The sequence below is a fragment of the Elephas maximus genome, chromosome 5 (assembly GCF_024166365.1).
Source record: "Elephas maximus indicus isolate mEleMax1 chromosome 5, mEleMax1 primary haplotype, whole genome shotgun sequence".
NCBI classification, from domain to species: Eukaryota; Metazoa; Chordata; class Mammalia; order Proboscidea; family Elephantidae; genus Elephas; species Elephas maximus.
This window is the reverse complement of record NC_064823.1, coordinates 2,295,034-2,313,464: the sequence shown is the minus strand read 5'-3', so window position 1 is coordinate 2,313,464 and position 18,431 is coordinate 2,295,034. Positions and strand designations below refer to the sequence as shown.

The 18,431-nt window shown below is 41.0% G+C and overlaps 2 protein-coding genes across 3 annotated transcripts in view; one reads left to right on the top strand and one right to left on the bottom strand.

Annotated features, from left to right (window-relative positions):
• The window catches only part of ELMOD2 (ELMO domain containing 2), a 49,736-nt gene extending 43,405 nt beyond the window's left edge, over window positions 1–6,331 (top strand). The window contains exons 10-11 of one of the 2 annotated variants that reach the window (XR_007517580.1): window positions 2,397–2,638; window positions 6,150–6,331. The gene's annotated coding sequence lies outside the window, so the exon portion shown is untranslated. Of the gene's footprint in view, window positions 1–2,396; window positions 5,493–6,149 lie in introns of those variants that run through there. The other variant, XR_007517581.1, reaches the window with a different exon arrangement.
• On the bottom strand, window positions 45–17,658 carry UCP1 (uncoupling protein 1). The gene is given in 9 exon segments (XM_049887039.1): window positions 45–269; window positions 2,433–2,615; window positions 6,575–6,674; window positions 14,260–14,391; window positions 14,394–14,453; window positions 16,088–16,286; window positions 17,054–17,194; window positions 17,307–17,517; window positions 17,603–17,658. Coding segments are annotated over 9 exon segments (1,197 nt in total). The 3' UTR covers window positions 45–154.
• Between the last annotated feature and the right edge of the window lie 773 nt (window positions 17,659–18,431).

Sequence of the window (18,431 nt, the reverse complement as noted above, 5' to 3'; positions counted from 1 at the left end):
TTGCTTTAAAAAAAAAAAAATCCCAAACTCTCAATTTACCAGAATTCTGTTTATGTTTTTAGGGTGAAATAAAATGAATAGCTTTTTTTTTTTTTTGATTATTCAGTCAGCAGCGATTCCCACTGGGATTGTTACATTTTTTTCCTGAAGCCGGTTATGTGGTACAGCCCATAGTCTGCCTTGACTTCATCAATTCTTGTTTCAGCTGTTCAGAGCACAAAAACATAATGGCGTTCCAGGATCCCAGTCGCAAGAAGGAAGGCACAAGCCTAGAAGAGTGCATGTCGCCATTCCATTAATTAGACATTTTTCAAGCCATATGGCACAGACAGTTTATGCTTCTCATTTTGCCACTCTTTTCACATGGAAGATGCTTAAAATACCTTATCTTCATTTTTCTCTTCTCTGTCTAAAATATAGTTTTCTCTAGATGACCTATACAGTTTTAAAACAACAAAACCCTGATGATCATATCTATACAAATCCGGAAAAACCCTTTTCATTCCCACCGAACCAGAGCCTGGCTCCTCCTTTCTGACCTGGCTCTTTTCAGTAACTCTTGCCTTCAGTTTTTTGGGGGGGCGGGGAGGCTGGAGGGGAGTTTTCCTTTCTGAACAAGAGGTAGAGACCATTATGAACTAAAAAGATACCAGAAGAAACGAATAAGCAAACACTATTTCAGAGTCGAGAAATTACCAGTGTACCAGTTGTCATCGAGTTGACTCCAGCTTGGAGTCAAGAAATTAGTTTTCTCTATATTATGGCAGGAGCTGTGGTGGCACAGTGGCTAAAGACCTTGGCAGCTAACCAAAAAGTCAGCAGTTCAAATCCACCAGCCGCTCCTTGGAAACCCAGTGGGGCAGCTCTACTATAAAAATAAATAAATAAAAAATAGGGTCCCTATAATTCAGAATCGACTCAACAGCAATGGTTGGTTTTGGCTTTTGGTATATTATGGCAACTCTTGTCCTTAGACTGTCAAGGGTATATGTGTTATTTTGGTTATTTTCTAGAATTCTGATAAACTGTGGACCAAATGCTTGATTTTGAGTGCCTGTTTGCCATAAGGAGCCCTGGTGGCACAGTGGGTAAGAGTAAGAGCTCAGCTGCTAACCAAAAGGTCAGCAGTTTGAATCCACCAGCCAGCCGCTCCTTGGAAACCCTGTGGGGCAATTTTACTCTGTCCTATAGGGTTGCTATAAGTCGGAATCAACTCAACAGCAGCGGGTTTTTATCTGCCATCATGAAATACCCCAGTAGAAGATGTCATCAGTTAAAATGTCCTTTGATAGATTGCTTAAGAGACCGAGCCTATACAAATCATCCCCCAAAGAAAATGGTTAATGATTAATAATTAGTATATCCATTTTGGAAACCCTGGTGGTGTAGTGGTTAAGTGCTACGGCTGCTAACCAAAAGGCTGGCGGCTCAAATCCGCCAGGCACTCCTTGGAAACTCCACGGGGCAGTTCTATTCTGTCCTATAGGGTTGCTATGAGTCGGAATCACTCGATGGCAGTGGGTTTGGTTTTTTGGTTATATCCATTTTAGATTAATTTTATAATACACTATATTTGCACTAGTGTATCATAAAAAAAAAAAAAAAAACAAAAACCCAGTGCCATCAAGTCGATTCCGACTCATAGCAACCCTATAGGACAGAGTAGAACCGCCCCAGAGTTTCCAAGGAGCACCTCGCAGATTTGAACTGCCGACTCTTTGGTTAGCAGCCGTAGCCCTTAACCACTACGCCACCAGTGTATCATAAGTAAGAGAATATGGTGAGTTGACACGTTTTTGTGTAATATGTATGATGCATTTATGCCTACTTTATAAAGTTTAAGGCATTGTTATACAATTTTAAAGAGTTACAATGTTTTGTTGTTTTACCTCTAGTGTAATCTTTGTTCAGCATATTCATGAATTAGTTCATGCTATTTGGAAGGTAGTTTCCAATATAATATTGTTTTCTATGGGGAAAATATCTATTGCAGAATACTAGTTTCTAGGAGGGTATAGTAATTACCAAAACAATATTTTCTGTATCAATTTTCTAGATCAGTGGCAATGGTCTTTATTTTTTGCTTTAATATAATTCAAAAAAGTATATTAAATCGAATCAAATCAAAATGTGAAAATTAAATCTTGTTTTCTCATAATCCTCCGTTATGCTTTGCCTTCATTTTATAGCTCTCTTGCCAGAGAAGGTCAAGTCCTGTCTACATTTTCACTAGGTTGGGACAAGGGCAGAAGTCACTGATTTTGAATGAGCTGAGAAAATTATCCTAACACATTTTATCAGTGGAATTGGTGGGTTGGAGATATTTGTGGCAAGGAAAGATAGATACTAGTAAACTGCGTATACTAAGACTGGTAACCTAAATGTCAATTGTTTAGGCAACAGCGTTCCCAGGCACACATACAGAAGATTACCCGTTGAAAAAAGCCGGCAGTCCTTTCTTGGTGAACATGGTCACTGCGCATTTGGGTACACTCGTGTAGTATCCTGGTGGAGAATTAATAAATCTGGTTTTCACCACATCTGCTGGAGAGGACAGAACCATTGTGCAAAATCCAGCGATAAGAGAAGACACTAAGTGGCAGGGCACGTCATCTAAAATGGACCAATGAAACATCAGGTGAGAGCTCGTCAATTTTCAGTTAATCGTCAGATCCTTGGAAACCCTGGTGGCATAGTAGTTAAGAGCCATGGCTGCTAACCAAAAGATTGGCAATTCAAATCCACCAGGCGCACCTTAGAAACCGTGTGGGGCAGTTTTCTACTCTGTCTTATAGGGTCACTATGAGTCAGAAACAACTTGACGGCAACATTTTGGGTTTTTTTTAGGTCAGATCCTTGAAAACCAGTTTGTTCATAATGGGGGGTCAAGGTAGACATCTCATTAATAAAATACAATAAAGATTATACTTGTACTTGAAAAAGATGGCAAATAGGACATGGCTTAGTGGATTATAAGCTCTTACAGAAAACAACTTGTCAGGTTTCTCTGTGCCATCAGGGCCTAAAATAATGCCTGATATTAGGCACCTAATACTTCTTTACTGAACTAAAGTCATTGTCAAATATTTCAATAGGTCTCTAGAACCTATTAGAATATTATTTTTAGAAACCTATCCTCTGGTACAGAGCCCTAATGGTATAGTGGTTAAGAGCTCAACTGCTAACCGAAAGGCCTGCAGTTTGAATCCACCAGCTGCTCCCTGGAAACCCTATGGGTCAGCTCTACTCTGCCCTGTAGGGTCAGTATGAGTTGGAATGGACCGCAATGGGTTTGTGGTTTTTTTGGTTTATCCTATGGTACAGGCATACCTTGTTTTACTGGGCTTTGCAGATACTGTATTTTTTTACAAATTGAAGGTTTGTGGCAACGCAGCATTGAGCAAGTCTATCGGCGCCATTTTTCCAACAGCATGTGCTCACTTTGTATCTCTGTGTCACATTTTAGTAATTCCTGCAATATTTCAAACTATTTCATTATGTCTGTTATGGTGATCTGTGATCAGTGATCTTTGATGTTACTACTGTAATTGTTTTGGGGCACCACGAACCATGCCCATATAAGATGGTGAACTTAATCGATAAATGTTGTGTGTGTTCTCACTGCTCCAACAACCAAACATTCTCCCATCTCTCTCCCTGTCCTCAGGCCTCCCTATTCCCTGAGACAGGACAATACTAAAATTAGGACAGTTAATAACCCTACAGTGGCCTCTAAGTGTTTGAGTGAAAGGAAGAGTCACACATCTCTCACTTTAAATAAAAATCTAGAAATGGTTAAGCTTAGTGAGGAAGGCATGTGGAAAGCTGATATAGGCCGAAATCTAAGCCTCTTGCACCAAATAGCCACGTTGTGAATGCAAATGAAAAGTTCTTGAAGAAAATTGAAAGTGCTACTCCAGTGAATACATGAAGGATAAGAAAGTGAAACAGCCTTATTGCTGATACGGAGAAAGTTTTAGTGGTCTGGATAGAAGATCAAATTAGCCACCAACATTTCCTTAAGCCAAAGCCTAAAATCCAGAGCAAGGCCCTAACTCTCTTCAATTCCGTGAAGGCTAGAGGAGTGAGAAAGCTGCAGAAGAAAAGTTTGAAGCCAGGAGAGGTAGGTTCATGATATTAAAGGAAAGAAGCCATCTCTATAACCTAAAAGTGCAAGGTGAAGCAGCAAGTTATCCAGAAGGTCTAGCTCAGAGAACTGATGAAGGGGCTGCACTAAACAGCAGGTTTTCCGTGCAGATGACGCAGCCTAATACTGGAAGAAGACGCCATCTAGGACTTTCATTGCTAGAGAGAAGAAGTCAATGCCTGGCTTCAAGGCTTCAAATGACAGGCTGACTCTCTTATTAGGGGATAATGCAGCTGGTGACTTTAAGTTGAAGCCAGTGCTCATTTACCATTTTGAAAATCCTAGGGTCCTTAAAAATGATGCTAAATCTACTCTGGCTGTGCTCTGTAAATGGAACAACAAAGCCTGGATGACAGCATATCTGTTTACAACATGGTTTACTAATATTTTAAGCCTTCTATGGATACCTACTGCTCAGAAAAAAAGATTCCTTTCAAAATATTACTGGCCATTGACAATATACCTGGTCACCCAAGAGCTCTGAAGGAGATATATGAGGAAATTAATACTGTTTTAATGCCCGCTAATACAACATCCATTCTGCAGCCCATGGGTCAAGGAGTAATTTCAACTTTGAAGTCTTATTATTTAAGAAATATATTTTGTAAGGCTGTAGTTGCCACGGATAGTAATTTCTCTGATGGATCTGGGCAAAATAAATTGAAAACCTTCTGGAAAGGATTCACCACTCTAGATGCCATTAAAAACATTCTTGAGAGGAAGTTTAGAAGAAGTTGATTCCAACTCTCGTGGATGACTTTGAGGGTTTGAAGACTTACTTCAGTGGAGGAAGTAATTGCAAATGTGGTGGAAATAGCAAAAGGACTAGAATTAGAAGCAGAGCCTGAAGATGTGACTGATTGCTGCAATCTCATGATAACTTTAACGGATGAGGAGTTGCTTCTTATGCGTGAGCAAAGAAAGTGGTTTCTTGAATTGGAATTTACTGGTGAAGATGCTGTGAACATTATTGAAATGACGACAAAGGACTCAGAATGTTACATAAACTTAGTTGATAAAGCAGTGGCAGGGTTTGAGAGGATTGACTCCAATTTCGAAAGCAGTTCTACTGTGGGTAAAATGCTATCAAACAGAATAGTTTCTAGAGAATCTTTTGTGAAAGGAAGCGTCAATCAATGTGGCGAACTTCATTGTTGTCTTATTTTAAGAAATTGCCACAGGTAACCCAATCTTTAGCAACCACCACCCTGATCAGTCACCAGCCATTGACACAGAGGCAAGACGTTCCACTAGCAAAAAGATGATGACTCGCTGAAGGCTCAGATGATGGTTAGCATTTTTTAGTAATAAAGTATTTTTTAAGTAAGGTGCATACATTGTTTTTTTCAGACACAGTGCTATTGCACACTTAGTAATGTACACTTAGTATTGTGTAAACATAACTTTTGTATGCACTGGGAAACAAACAAACAAAAAAAAACTCATGTGACTTGCTGTTATGGGTTGAATTGTGTCCCCCCAAAACATGTGTCAACTTGGCTAGGCCATGACCCCCCGTATTGTGTGATTGCCCACCATTTTGTCATCTTATGTGATTTTCCTATATGTTGTAAATCCTGCCTCTATGATGTTAATGATGCAAGATTAGAGGCAGTTATGTCAATGAGGCATTACTCAATCTACAAGATGAGGTTGTGTCTTAAGTCCGTCTCTTTTGAGATATAAAAGAAGTGAGCAGAGAGACTTGGGGCCTCTAACCACCAAAAACCAAGAGCAAGGAGAATAGTGCGTCCTTTGGCCCTGGGTCCCTGTGCTGAGAAGCTCATTGACCTGGGAAGATTGATGGCACATGCCTTCCCCCAGAGCCAATGAGAGAAAAAGCCTTCCCCTAGAGCTGGCACCCTGAATTCAGACTTCTAGCCTCCTAGACTGTGAGAGAACAAATTTCTCTTTGTTAAAGCCAACCACTTCTGATATTTCTGTTACAACAGCACTAGATAACTAAGACACTCACTTTATTGAGATATTCACTTTATTGCAGTGGTCTGGAACCGAACCCACAACATCTCCGAGGTATGCCTGTCCTACTTTTTGAATGAAACCACGGATGAGCTCCTTATATAACTAGCTCTTCTATACAGTGCCTGATGGACTTGCCTACTGAATTCTGCTGTATAAAGAATAAGATTGTAACAGAAGTCCTATATATTGGTATGAAATGAGAATAATGCTGACGTGAGAATGCAGTGGTAGTTTCGTTATAGCCAAAATTCCCCAAACTTCTGGTTTTGCTCTTTTCTCCTCCTGAATAAATTATACTTAATGTTCAAAATTACTTTTTTTTAAGAGAAAACTATTAGAATTAAGGGATTCAGTCTGATATGCCTGGAGAAGCTCCAAGATAAATCATAAATGTTACATAAAATAGGAAGTTACCTATTTGTTACATAAAATAGGAAGTTAGCTGCTAGTAGGTTGTTTTTCACAAAGGTCTCCTTCATCAGGTCATATGTTACTAGCTCTGTACAACTGATGATGATATTTCTTGTCAGACTGAGAGTAGTCCCTGGGGGAAAAAATGTTTAATAACTCCTTTATATGATGACATGCTACTGGAAACATGTACCTTAGTGATTATAAGATCTACTTTGGGAGGCAGGACCAAGACGGCGGAATAGCCAGACACTTCCAGCAATCTCTTACAAAAAAGATCCAAAAAAACAAGTGAAACAATTATGACAAGCTAGAAGCCCTGAACATCAAAAGCAAAGTTAGAAAATGGACTGAGTGGCAGGGGGAGGGAGAGACGGTTCAGAAGCAAAGAATAGCTACTGGACCTGAATTGCTGGGAACCCTCAGGCAACATTCCTGGGAGCGGCTGCAGCATGCTGGTAGTAGCGTTAGGCCACAGTTTCCTCAGGGAGAAGCAGCCAGCTGCACAGCCTACTCACACCTCCGAAACCAGAGAAGAACAGCACTGTTGGCAAATGCTAAGTACTTGCATATATTTTACCGCACTCCCTGCCCCCAAGCCAGCTTCAGAAGCTGTTGATTTCTCTAGGCCTGAGCTAGGTCCTGTTGAGCACCTGGAGCCATTCTCCCGACCTTGGAGAAGGAATAAATTTGCAATTTGGGGAAAAGATAATTTGCCAGCTCCACTAACCTGGGGAGCTCAGGACAGAAGCAGCTCCTGTCCAGTCACAAATGGTCCGTGGATTCTGAATACCTTTCCCCCCTGCTGGAACTGTGTGGGTCTATTTCAGCAGAATAGGCCCTTGTTGGCAGACTGCAACTGTTACAGCTGTGCAGTGGAGAGGTGCATGCTTGAAGTTTGACACCACTTTGCCTGTTAAACAGGGTCCTCACCTACCCACATCAGGGGCCTATGGATTGGTGGCTCCACTCGGATCCCCCAGCCACCCAAAACAGGGGTCCGAGGATAACTGGGTGCCCGTGGTCCATCTGCAGAACCCACCCACCTGTATGCTGTAGGGAAGAGGGATGAGCTTTCCTCAGAGACACTCAGGGGACGATTCTCAGCCCCCTGCCTTGTTCAGAGTGTGACCCCCTGCTGCAACCAGATACCAGCACCTACACCAATCGCCCCTGCCCTTCTTAGACTGTAAGACAGAGCCTGTAGCACACACTTGATGAGCAGCTACCTGGACACCTGACCTGAACCCATACAAGAAAAGTGAGTGGACTCCTAGACTGATAATCCTAGTAACAGCTCTAGCCACCCAGTGACAGGACTTCAGAGCTTCAAAGCTGAAAATAATCAAGCTAGCTCACTCAAGCAACCCATTTGGGCATATCAAAACAAAACAAAGCAAGAAGCTAGGATAGAATAAGCAACATAAAATAAACCAATACAATAACTTATAGATGGCTCAGAGACAACAGTCAGTATCAAATCACATAAACAGACCATGATTGCTTCAACAAGCTCTCAAAGAATCAAGGGATCTTCTAGATGCAAGTGCCTTCCTGGAATTACCAGATGCATAATACAGAACTTTTCAAGACATCAGGAATGAGATTAGGAAGGAGATCAGGCAATACACGAAAGCAGCCAAGGAATGCACAGATAAAGCAGTTGAAGAAATTAAAAAGGTTATTCAAGAACATAATGAAAAAGGTAATAAGCTGCAATAATCCGTAGAGAAACAACAATCAGAAATTCAGAAGATTAACAATGAAATTACAAAATTAGGCAACTCGGTAGAAAGTCAGAGGAGCAGAATCGAGCAAGTGGAAGGCAGAATTGGTGACTTTGAATATAAAGCACTTGGCACCAATATATTGGAAGAAAAATCAGATAAAAGAATTTTAAAAAATGAAGAAACCTTAAGAATCATGTGGGACTCTATCAAGAGGAATAACCTACGAGTGGCTGGAGTACCAAAAGAAGGAGGGATAACAGAAAATACAGAGAGAATTGTTGAAGATTTGTTGGCAGAAAACTTCCCTGATATTGTGAAAGATGAGAAGATATCTATTCAAGATGCTCATCGAACTCCACATAAGGTAGATTTTAAAAGAAAGTCACCAAGGCATTGTAAGCAAACTTGACAAAACCAAAGACAGAGAATTTTAAGAGCAGCTAGAGATAAACAAAAAGTCACCTACACAGGACAGTCAATAAGAATATTCTTGGACTGCTCGGCAGAAATGATGCAGGCAAGAAGGCAATGGGAAGACTTATATAAAGCCTTGAAGGAAAAAATATTGCCAACCAAGAATCATATATCCAGCAAAACTGTCTCTCAAATATGAAGGTGAAATTAGGACATTTCCAGATAAACAGAAATTTAGGGAATTTGTAAAAACCAAACCAATACTACAAGAAATACTAAAGGGAGTTCTTTGGTTACAAAATCAATAATATCAGGTATCAGTCCAAGACTAGAACACTGGACGGAGCAATCAGATGTTAACCCAGATAGGGAAATCACAAAAATAAGTCAAGATTAAAAAAACACTCAAAACAGGGAAACAGCAATATTATTATGTAAAAGAAGACAATATTAAAACAACAAAGGTGGACTAAGAAATGTAGTCATAGATCTTTCACATGGAGAGGAAGACAAGGCGATATAAAGAAATAAAAGTCAGGTTTAAACAGAAAAATAGGAGTAAATTTTAAGGTAACCACAAAGGAGACTATCCTACTCATCAAAATAAAATACAAGGAAAAAAATTAGAAACTCAGCAGAAACAAAGTCAACTACAACAAATAAGAGGAAAAGACAATATATAAAGGTAATCTACTCAGCACAAAAAATTAAGTGGGAAAAAGAAACTGTCAAGAACACAGAAAATAAGACATCAAAATGACAGCACTACACTCACACCTGTCCATAATTACACTGAACATAAATGGACTAAATTCACCAATAAAGAGACAGAGAGTGGCAGAATGGATTTAAAAAAACACGATCCATCTATATGTTGCCTACAGGAGACAGACCTTAGATTCACAGACACAAACTAAACTCAAAGGATGGAAAAAATATATCAAGTAAACAACAATCAAAAAAGAGCAGGAGTGGCAATATTAATTTCTGACAAAATAGACTTTAAAGTTAAATCCACCACAAAGGATAAGGAAGGACACCATATAATGACTAAAGGGACAATACACCAGGAGGATATAACCATATTAAATATATATGCACCCAATGACAGGGCTACAGATACATAAAACAAACACTGACAGCACTGAAAAGTGAGATAGAAAGTTCCACAGTTACAGTAGTAGACTTCAACACACCACTTTCGGTGAAAGACAGGACATCCAGAAAGAAGCTCAATAAAGACACGGAAGATCTAAATGCTACAGTCTACCAACCTGACCTCGTAGACACATATAGAACACTTCACCTAACAGCAACCAAGTATACTTTCTTTCCTAGTGCACATGGAACATCCTCTAGAATAGACCACATATAAGGTCATAAAGCAAGCCTTAGCAGAATCCAAAACACTAAAATATTACAAAGCATCTTCTCTAACCATAAGACCAAAAAAGTGGAAATCAATAACAGGAAAAGCAGGGGGGAAAAAAAAACACTTGGAAACTAAACAATACCCCACTCAAAAAAGACTGGATTATAGAAGACATTAAGGATGGAATAAAGAAATTCAGAGAACCCAATGAGAGTGAAAACACTTCCTAGCAGAACCTTTGGGACTCAGCAAAAGTGGTGCTCAGAGGCCAATTTATATCAGTGCACACATCCCAAAAGAAGAAAGGGCCAAAATCAAAGAATTATCCCTACGACTTGAACAAATAGAAAGAGAGCAACAAAAGAAACCCATAGGCACCAGAAGAAAACAAATAATAAAAATTAGAGCTGAACTAAATGAAATAGAAAACAGAAAAACAATTGAAAGAATTAACAAGACCAAAAGCTGGTTCTCTGAAAAAATTAACAAAATTGACAAACCATTGGCCAAACTGACAAAAACAGGAGAGGAAGCAAATAACCCAAATAAGAAATGAGATGGGTGATATCACAAGAGACCCAACTGAAATTAAAAGAATCATATCAGATTACTATGAAAAACTACACTCAAACAAATTTGAAAACCTTAGAAGAAATGGATGAATTCCTAGAAACACACTACCTACCTAAACTAACACAAACAGAGGTAGAACAACTAAATAGACCCATAACAGAAGAGATTGAAAAGGTAATTAAAAAACTCCTAACAAAAAAAAGCCCTGGCCCGGACGGCTTCATTGCAGAGTTTTACCAAAGTTTCAGAGAAGAGTTAACACCACTACTACTAAAGGTATTTCAGAGCATAGAAAAGGATAGAATACTCCCAAACTCATTCTATGAAGCCAGCATATCCCTGATACCAAAACCAGGTAAAGACACCTCAAAAAAAGAATATTACAGACCTATATCCCTCATGAAACTTAGATGCAAAACTCCTCAACAAAATTCTAGCCAACAGAATTCAACAACATATCAAAAAAATAATTCACCATGACCAAGTGGGATTCATACCAGGTATGCAGGGATGCTTCAACATTAGAAAAACATTTAATGTAATCCATCATATAAATAAAACAAAAGAATCACATGATTTTATCAATTGATGCAGAAAAGGCATTTGACAAAGTTCAACACCCATTTGTGATAAAAACTCTCAGCAAAATAGGAATAGAAGGAAAATTCCTCAGCGTAATAAAGGGCATTTATACAAAGCCAACAGCCAACATCATCCTAAATGGAGAGAGCCTGACAGCGTTCCTCTTGAGATTGGGAGCCAGACAAGGATGACCTGTATCACCACTCTCATTCAACATGGTGCTGGAGGTCCTAGCTAGAGCAATTAGGCTAGATAAAGAAATAAAGGGCATACAAATTGGCAACGAAGAAGTAAAGTATCTCTATAAGACATGATCTTACACGGAGAAAATCCTAAAGAATCCTCAAGAAAACTACTGAAAGAAGAGTTCAGCAGAGTATCAGGATATGAGATAAACATAACAAAAATCGGTTGGATTCCTCTACACCAACAAAAAACATCGAAGAGGAAATCACCAATTCAATACCATTTACAGGAGCCCCCAAGAAGATAAAATACTTAGGAATAAATCTAACCAGAGACCTAAAAGACCTATACAAAGAAAACTATAAAATACTTCTGCAAGAAGCCAAAAGAGACCTATATAAGTGGAAAAACATACATACCTTACTCACAGATAGGAAGACTTAACATGATAAAAATGTCTATTCTACCAAAAGCGAAAGATAGATACAGTGCAATTCCTATCCAAATTCCAATGACATTTTTTTAATGAGATGGAGAAACGAATAACCAACTTCATATGCAAGGGAAAGAGGCCCCAGATAAGTAAAGCATTACTTGAAAAAGAAGAACAAATTGGGAGGTCTTATTCTACCTGATTTCAGAACCTATTATACCATCACAGTAGTCAAAACAGCCTGGTACTGGTACAACAACAGATACATAGACCAATGGAACAGAATTGAGAATCCGGACATAAATCCATCCACATATGAGTAGTTGATATTTGACAAAGGCCCAAAGTCAGTTAAATGGGCAAAAGACAGTCTTTTTTACAAATGGTGCTGGCATAACTGGATATCCATCTGCAAAAAAATGAAACAAGACCCATACCCCACACCATGCACAAAAACTAACTCAAAATGGATCATAGACATAAATATAAAATCTAAAACGATAAAGATCATGGAAGAAAAAATAGGGACAACATCAGGAGCCCTAATACATGGCATAAACAGTATATGAAACATTACTAACAGTGAAGAAGAGAAATCAGATGACTGGGAGCTCCTAAAAATCAAACACCTATGCTCATCCAAAGACTTCACCAAAAGAGTAAAACAGACCACCTACAGACTGGGAAAAAGTTTTAGCTATGACATTTCTGATCAGCGCCTGATCTCTAAAATCTACATGATCCTCAACTATAAAAAGACAAATAACTCAATTCAAAAATGGGCAAAAGATATGAACAGGCACTTCACTAAAGAAGACATTCAGGTAGCTAACAGATACATGAGGAAATGCTCATGATCATTAGCCATTAAAAAATTAGAGAAGTGCAAATCAAAACTACAGTGAGATTTTATCTCACTCCAACAAGGCTGGCATTAATCCAAAAAACACAAAATAATAAATGTTGGAGAGGTTGTGGAGTGTCTGGAATACTTACACATTGCTGGTGGGAATGTAAAATGGTACAACCACTTTGGAAATCGATTTGGCACTTCCTTAAAAAGCTAAAAATAGAACTACCATACGATCCAGCAATCCCACTTCTTGGAATATATCCTAGAGAAATAAGAGCCTTTACGTGAACAGATATATGCATACCCATGTTCATTGCAGCACTGTTTAATAGCAAAAAGATGGAAGCAACCAAGGTGCCCATCAACAGAAGAATGGATAAAAAAAATTATGGTATATTCACACAATGGAATACTACACATTGATAAAGAACAATGATGAATCCGTGAAACATTTCATAACATGGAGGAATCTGGAAGGCATTGTGCTGAGTGAAATTAGTCAGTGGCAAAAGGAAAAATATTTTATAATACCACTATTATAAGAACTCAAGGAATAGTTTAAACAGAGAAGAAAATATTCTTTGATGGTTAGAAGAGGTGGGAAGAAAGGAGGGAAGGAGAGGGTTTTCACTAATTAGATAGTAGATAACTATTTTAGGTGAAAGGAAAGACAACACACAATACAGGAGAGGTCAGCACAACTGGACTAAAACAAAAGCTAAGTAGTTTCCTGAATAAACTGAACGCTTCAGAGGCCAGCATAGCAGGGGTGGGGCTTTGGGGACCATAGTTTCAGGGGACATCTAAGTGAATTGGCATAATAAAATCTGTCAAGAAAACATTCTGCATCCCACTTTGGAGCGTGGCATCTTGGGTCTTAGACACTAGCAAGCGGCCATCTAAGATGCATCAATTGGTCTCAACCCACCTGGATCAAAGGAGAATGAAGAACACCAAAGACACAAGGTAATTACGAGCCCAAGAGACAGAAAGGGCCACATAAACCAGAGACTACATCAGCCTGAGACCAGAAGAACTAGATGGTGCCTGGCTACAACCGAGGACTGCCCTGACAGGGAACACAACAGAGAACCCCTGAGGCAGCAAGAGAGCAGTGGGATGCAGACCCCAAATTCTTGTAAAAAGACCAGACTTAATGATCTGACTGTGACTAGAAGGACCCCGGAGGTCATGGTCCCCAGACCTTCTGTTAGCCCAAGACAGGAACCATTCCTAAAGCCAACTCTTCAGACAAGGATTGGACTAGACAATGGGATAGAAAATGATACTGGTAAAGAGTGAGCTTCTTGGATCAAGTGGACACATGAGACTATGTTGGCATCTCCTGTCTGGAGGGGAGATGAGAGGGCAAAGGGGATCAGAAGCTGGCCAAATGGACACGAAAACAGAGAGTGGAGGGAAGGAGTGTGCTGTCTCATTAGGGGGAGAGCCATTAGGAGTATATAGCGAGGTGTATATAAATTTTTCTATGAGAGACTGACTTGATTTGTAAACTTTCACTTAAAGCACAATAAAAATTAAAAAAATAAAAAAATCTACTTTGAAGTTAGTTACCTTTCCAAAGACCTGTCAAGCCTTCTGTTGTTGCTATGATTCTGTCAGCATTGTAAGTCCCAGTGTAGCACGGTTTGAGACCATGTAGATGGCTCTGTGCTTGAAGTCTAGCCTCCACGACCTCTGTGGGTTGCCAGTGAACACTGCCACTCCTCCAGTCCTTAAGCCAGCAGCGATCTTGCTTTCTAAACTAGCTGGAGTTATGGGGTGGGCGGGGGGTGGGGGGGGGGATATTTATGAAGCTTAAAAAAACAAAACAAAACAAAAAGACCTAAAGTGCTTCCACATGCCTTTTTAATTTTCAGTGGTCAGTATTTCAGTACCCCTCCATTTCTTCTCCTTCCCTAAGGCCTGCCCACCTGTTGATCAGGCACTAAACCACAGCAAGGGTAGAAAACTTCAAAGTTGATGGAAATTAAAAAAAAGGAGACTTTCAAGGAAAAAGAAAACATAATACTCATTTATACAGTGGCCTGGTTCTTTCCTCTCTTTAGGTCTGTTTTTCAATATTTCCCAAAAGGGAAGAGGCTTCTGTCACCAGTATTTCTTGATCAGTGATAATGTCAATGATTGGACCTAGTGGCCTTAAGAAAAGTCCGAGTGGACAAACCGTTCCCAAGGGGACAAAAATAAGAAGAAAGAAGCCAAGAACGTGATTTTTGACTTGAAATTAAAAAAAAAAAAAAAACTGGCTTATTTCACTCTAGACAATATTTGATAAAACTACAAATAGTCTTGAAACTATTTACAATTAAAATTTATACTTTTAAAGGGCTATAGCATTTCATTGTTTGACCTCTAGTGTAATCCTTTTTGAGAAAATTCATGAATTAGTTTAGGATACCCCATCTTTAAAAGACAGTACCAAATACTGTGGAGGTAGAAACTGTTATTCTCATTCCCCATGGAAAACTGAGTATCAGAGGGGGTGAGTCACACGCACCGGACCGCACAGCGAGTAAATGTCAGAGCGCTTTCATGTAGAGCAGACAGCCAGAACGAAGGAGATACGCAGAGGGGAAAACAAATCTAAGTGACTTCCTCGGCAGATTTCATCATTTCTGCTTTGAGTAACCTTTAGATAACAATTTTATGGAATCATTTATAGTTATACAATTATATAAATTTAAAATTATCCACACAATGACATTCAAAGTGAAGCTAAGTCCCTGTAATTAAAGTGATGGTTCAATAACATTGACTCATCATGGACTTAGGTTCTCTAATTCTGTTTTCTCATCTGTAAAATAGGAGTAATAACATCTTCCTCATAGAGTTGAGACTTAAGCAAAATAATATCTATAAAGCACATAGCATGGCACACAGAAAACCAAAAAAAAAAAAAAAACCCACTGCCGTCGAGTCGATTCTGACTCATAGCGAACGTATAGGACGGAGTAGAACTGCCCCATAGAGTTTCCAAGGAGCGCCTGGCTGATTCGAACTGCTGACCTTTTGGTTAGCAGCCATAGCACTTAACCACTATGCCACCAGGGTTTCCATGGCACATAGAAGTAGATAAAATTGCAGAAATTCTTTTCATTAGTATTTTTATTTTACTCTTATCATGCTTGCAAGGAGCTGGGCATAGAATTAGTTCAATGACTGGGTGAGTTTTACAAAAATAAATCTGCATCTGAAAAATTCATTTTGTACTTTCTACAAACAATGAGTACCAAGCTAATATTCTGGGGAAAAAACTTCAAATATTACTGCCGACTTGCCAGTGTGTTGTGAAAACCACTACCCTGTGTGTTACATGTTTTAATACAGCCATGATCAAGGTATGCCTCTCTAGCTCTCTGCCCCTCCTGGAAACACTTGTTACTTTCTTTCTCTGCAGTGGAATACTCCTGGGCCATATCATAGAGGCCAGTCCTAAGAGAGGCAAAGCTTATTTGTCTCTGAAGGCCAGCAGGCAGCCCACTATAGAGTTTCATTGGCTCTTCCTTTTTTGCCAGAGTAGTGATTGTTCCCAAGACACCTTTATACCTAATGGCACTGGAGGTCTGGCATTCACCTTGGATCTGGAAACAAGAAAGGTGCAGGTCAGAAGGAAGTGAAAATTGAGTAAGGGGGTCCTACCTCCTGAAGCAGAATCTGTGGGTGGTACAAATGGTTAACACGCTCAGCTGCAAACCAAACGGTTGGAGGTTCAAATACAAACAAAGGCACTTCAGAAGAAAGGCTTGATGGTTTACTTCTGAAAACTCAGCCAGTGAAAACCCTGTGGGGCACAGTTCTACTCTGACACAGGAGAAGATGCCATGAGTCCGAGTAGACTCAGTGGCAGTTGGTACTGGTACTTTGCGGGGGAATAGACTGGCATCAGGCTGTCCATCTTTTTTTCATCATGTTCACATTTTAAATTCTTTTTTATTCTCGCGGTGCCCCCTCCCCACACCATACACACTCATGCACGTAGTTGTAGGCTGGCTACAAAACGGGCTTTGAACACCCCTCAACAAACTCTTCAGGGCCCCTAAGTTAGGTTGGGAAAGTATCCCTGAAGAATCAAAGAAGAGGGAAGAGGGCCTGGCTTGTAAACTAAGGAGAGGCTGATATTCCTAGCTCTTAGCACACTTAATGCACCCTAACTTTTTAGAGATGTAGCAGTCAACCCATTCTCTTTGACTATTGCGGTTCTTCCCTTAATCCTGGGAAAATTTCCAGTTTTCCACCCTAAAGCATTCTTTTTTGTGACAAGGCCAAATTACAGAAATGGCCAGTATACCAACGCCGGGCATCAAAGGGGCCACACAAATGGTGTTCCCTCCATATCCTGAAGTCCCACTTCGCTCTCTATCTGCAGCCGAACTTTGGCCGCGATCAGCGGGAAGGTAATTACATCTGCCAAGCAGGCCGCCACTCCCGCTGAGAAGATCTTGACCCCCACCATGGTCCGGGGCACGTCTGCGGTCGTCTGGCCTACCGTCTTCACTCAGGAAGCGGAGGGAGGCGCTGGTGTAACGGGAGAAGGGCTTCAGCCCTGAAGGTGGAAGTTTCTTCCTCTCCTGTGGCCTTGGAGTCCTGTCAGGGCAGCAAACTCTGGGACGGTCCACGAGGCGGTGGCTGCAGTCGTGGCAGGTGCGCCAGCAGTCGGCTGCACGCGGAGCGCAGTAGTGGGGCCGATTCCGGCCACGTCTGCCTCCTCCCCACCCTCGTGCCAGGAGGACCCACCGCTCCCAGGGCTGGCGAGCACCGTGCGCCCCTGCCCCAGGAGGGTGACTTATATAGCCCGGCCACTCGGAGGCTGGACTGCAGGAGGTCTCGAAAGAGCCGGGCAAAGGACCTGGTAGGGACGTGCCCTGGGGCGCCGGGTCCTCCCACCCTCCATCCTCACTCAGTGCCTCGGGCGCCACCCTCTAGCCCGAAAGCCCTCGACCTACGCCTCTCCATCTTCGCCCTGCACTCGGCGAATTCACGGCGGGTTCCTCCCTAGTCTATCACCTTCGGCTACGCTCCCTCTGCTGGGATGGGCAGCTGGTGGAGGCTCCCCCCCGAAACAAACGCGATCTTAGAGAGCCTGATAGAAGATCCCGCCCAGCCAGAGCACTGCGGGAAGGGGCGAGAGCGGGGTGCGCCTCCTCTCATTCCTCTGACTCCCTTGGAACCTTGATGGCAACGCGCAGCCTTCTCTGCTCCCATTTCCTCTCCTTTTGACTTCTCATCCTCTCGATTTCTTTCCAACCACCAAGTTCAGACTCGGAAAAATCCCAGACAGGAACCAGGGACACTCTGAACTTTTAAAAGAAAGTGTTATCGTTTGATCACGTATTTTTGTAGGACGAAGTCAAGTAGTAAATTACTAAAGCGCTATACAAAGTGAGGTATCACTTGGTCTTTTCAATTACATTTCTTAGGGGGTGCAGTGGAAAGGACACTGGCAGGTCGCTCTTGGCTCCAGCGGCAACTCTGCCCCTTACCGGCCCTGTGACCCTGGGCAAATCGCCTTTACTCGGGCTTTTGTTTCCGCCCGTATAAAATATGGTTTCACAGTCACTATCTCTGAAATCCTGCTGCTTACCTGGAATGATAAAACATGTAACGTGTGTGTGTAAGCCCTGGTGGCATAGTGGTTATGTGCCATCTACCAGGCGCTACTTGGAAACCCTACCAGGCAGTTCTACCCTGTGCTTTAGGGTCTCCATGAGTCTGACTCTAGGGCAACA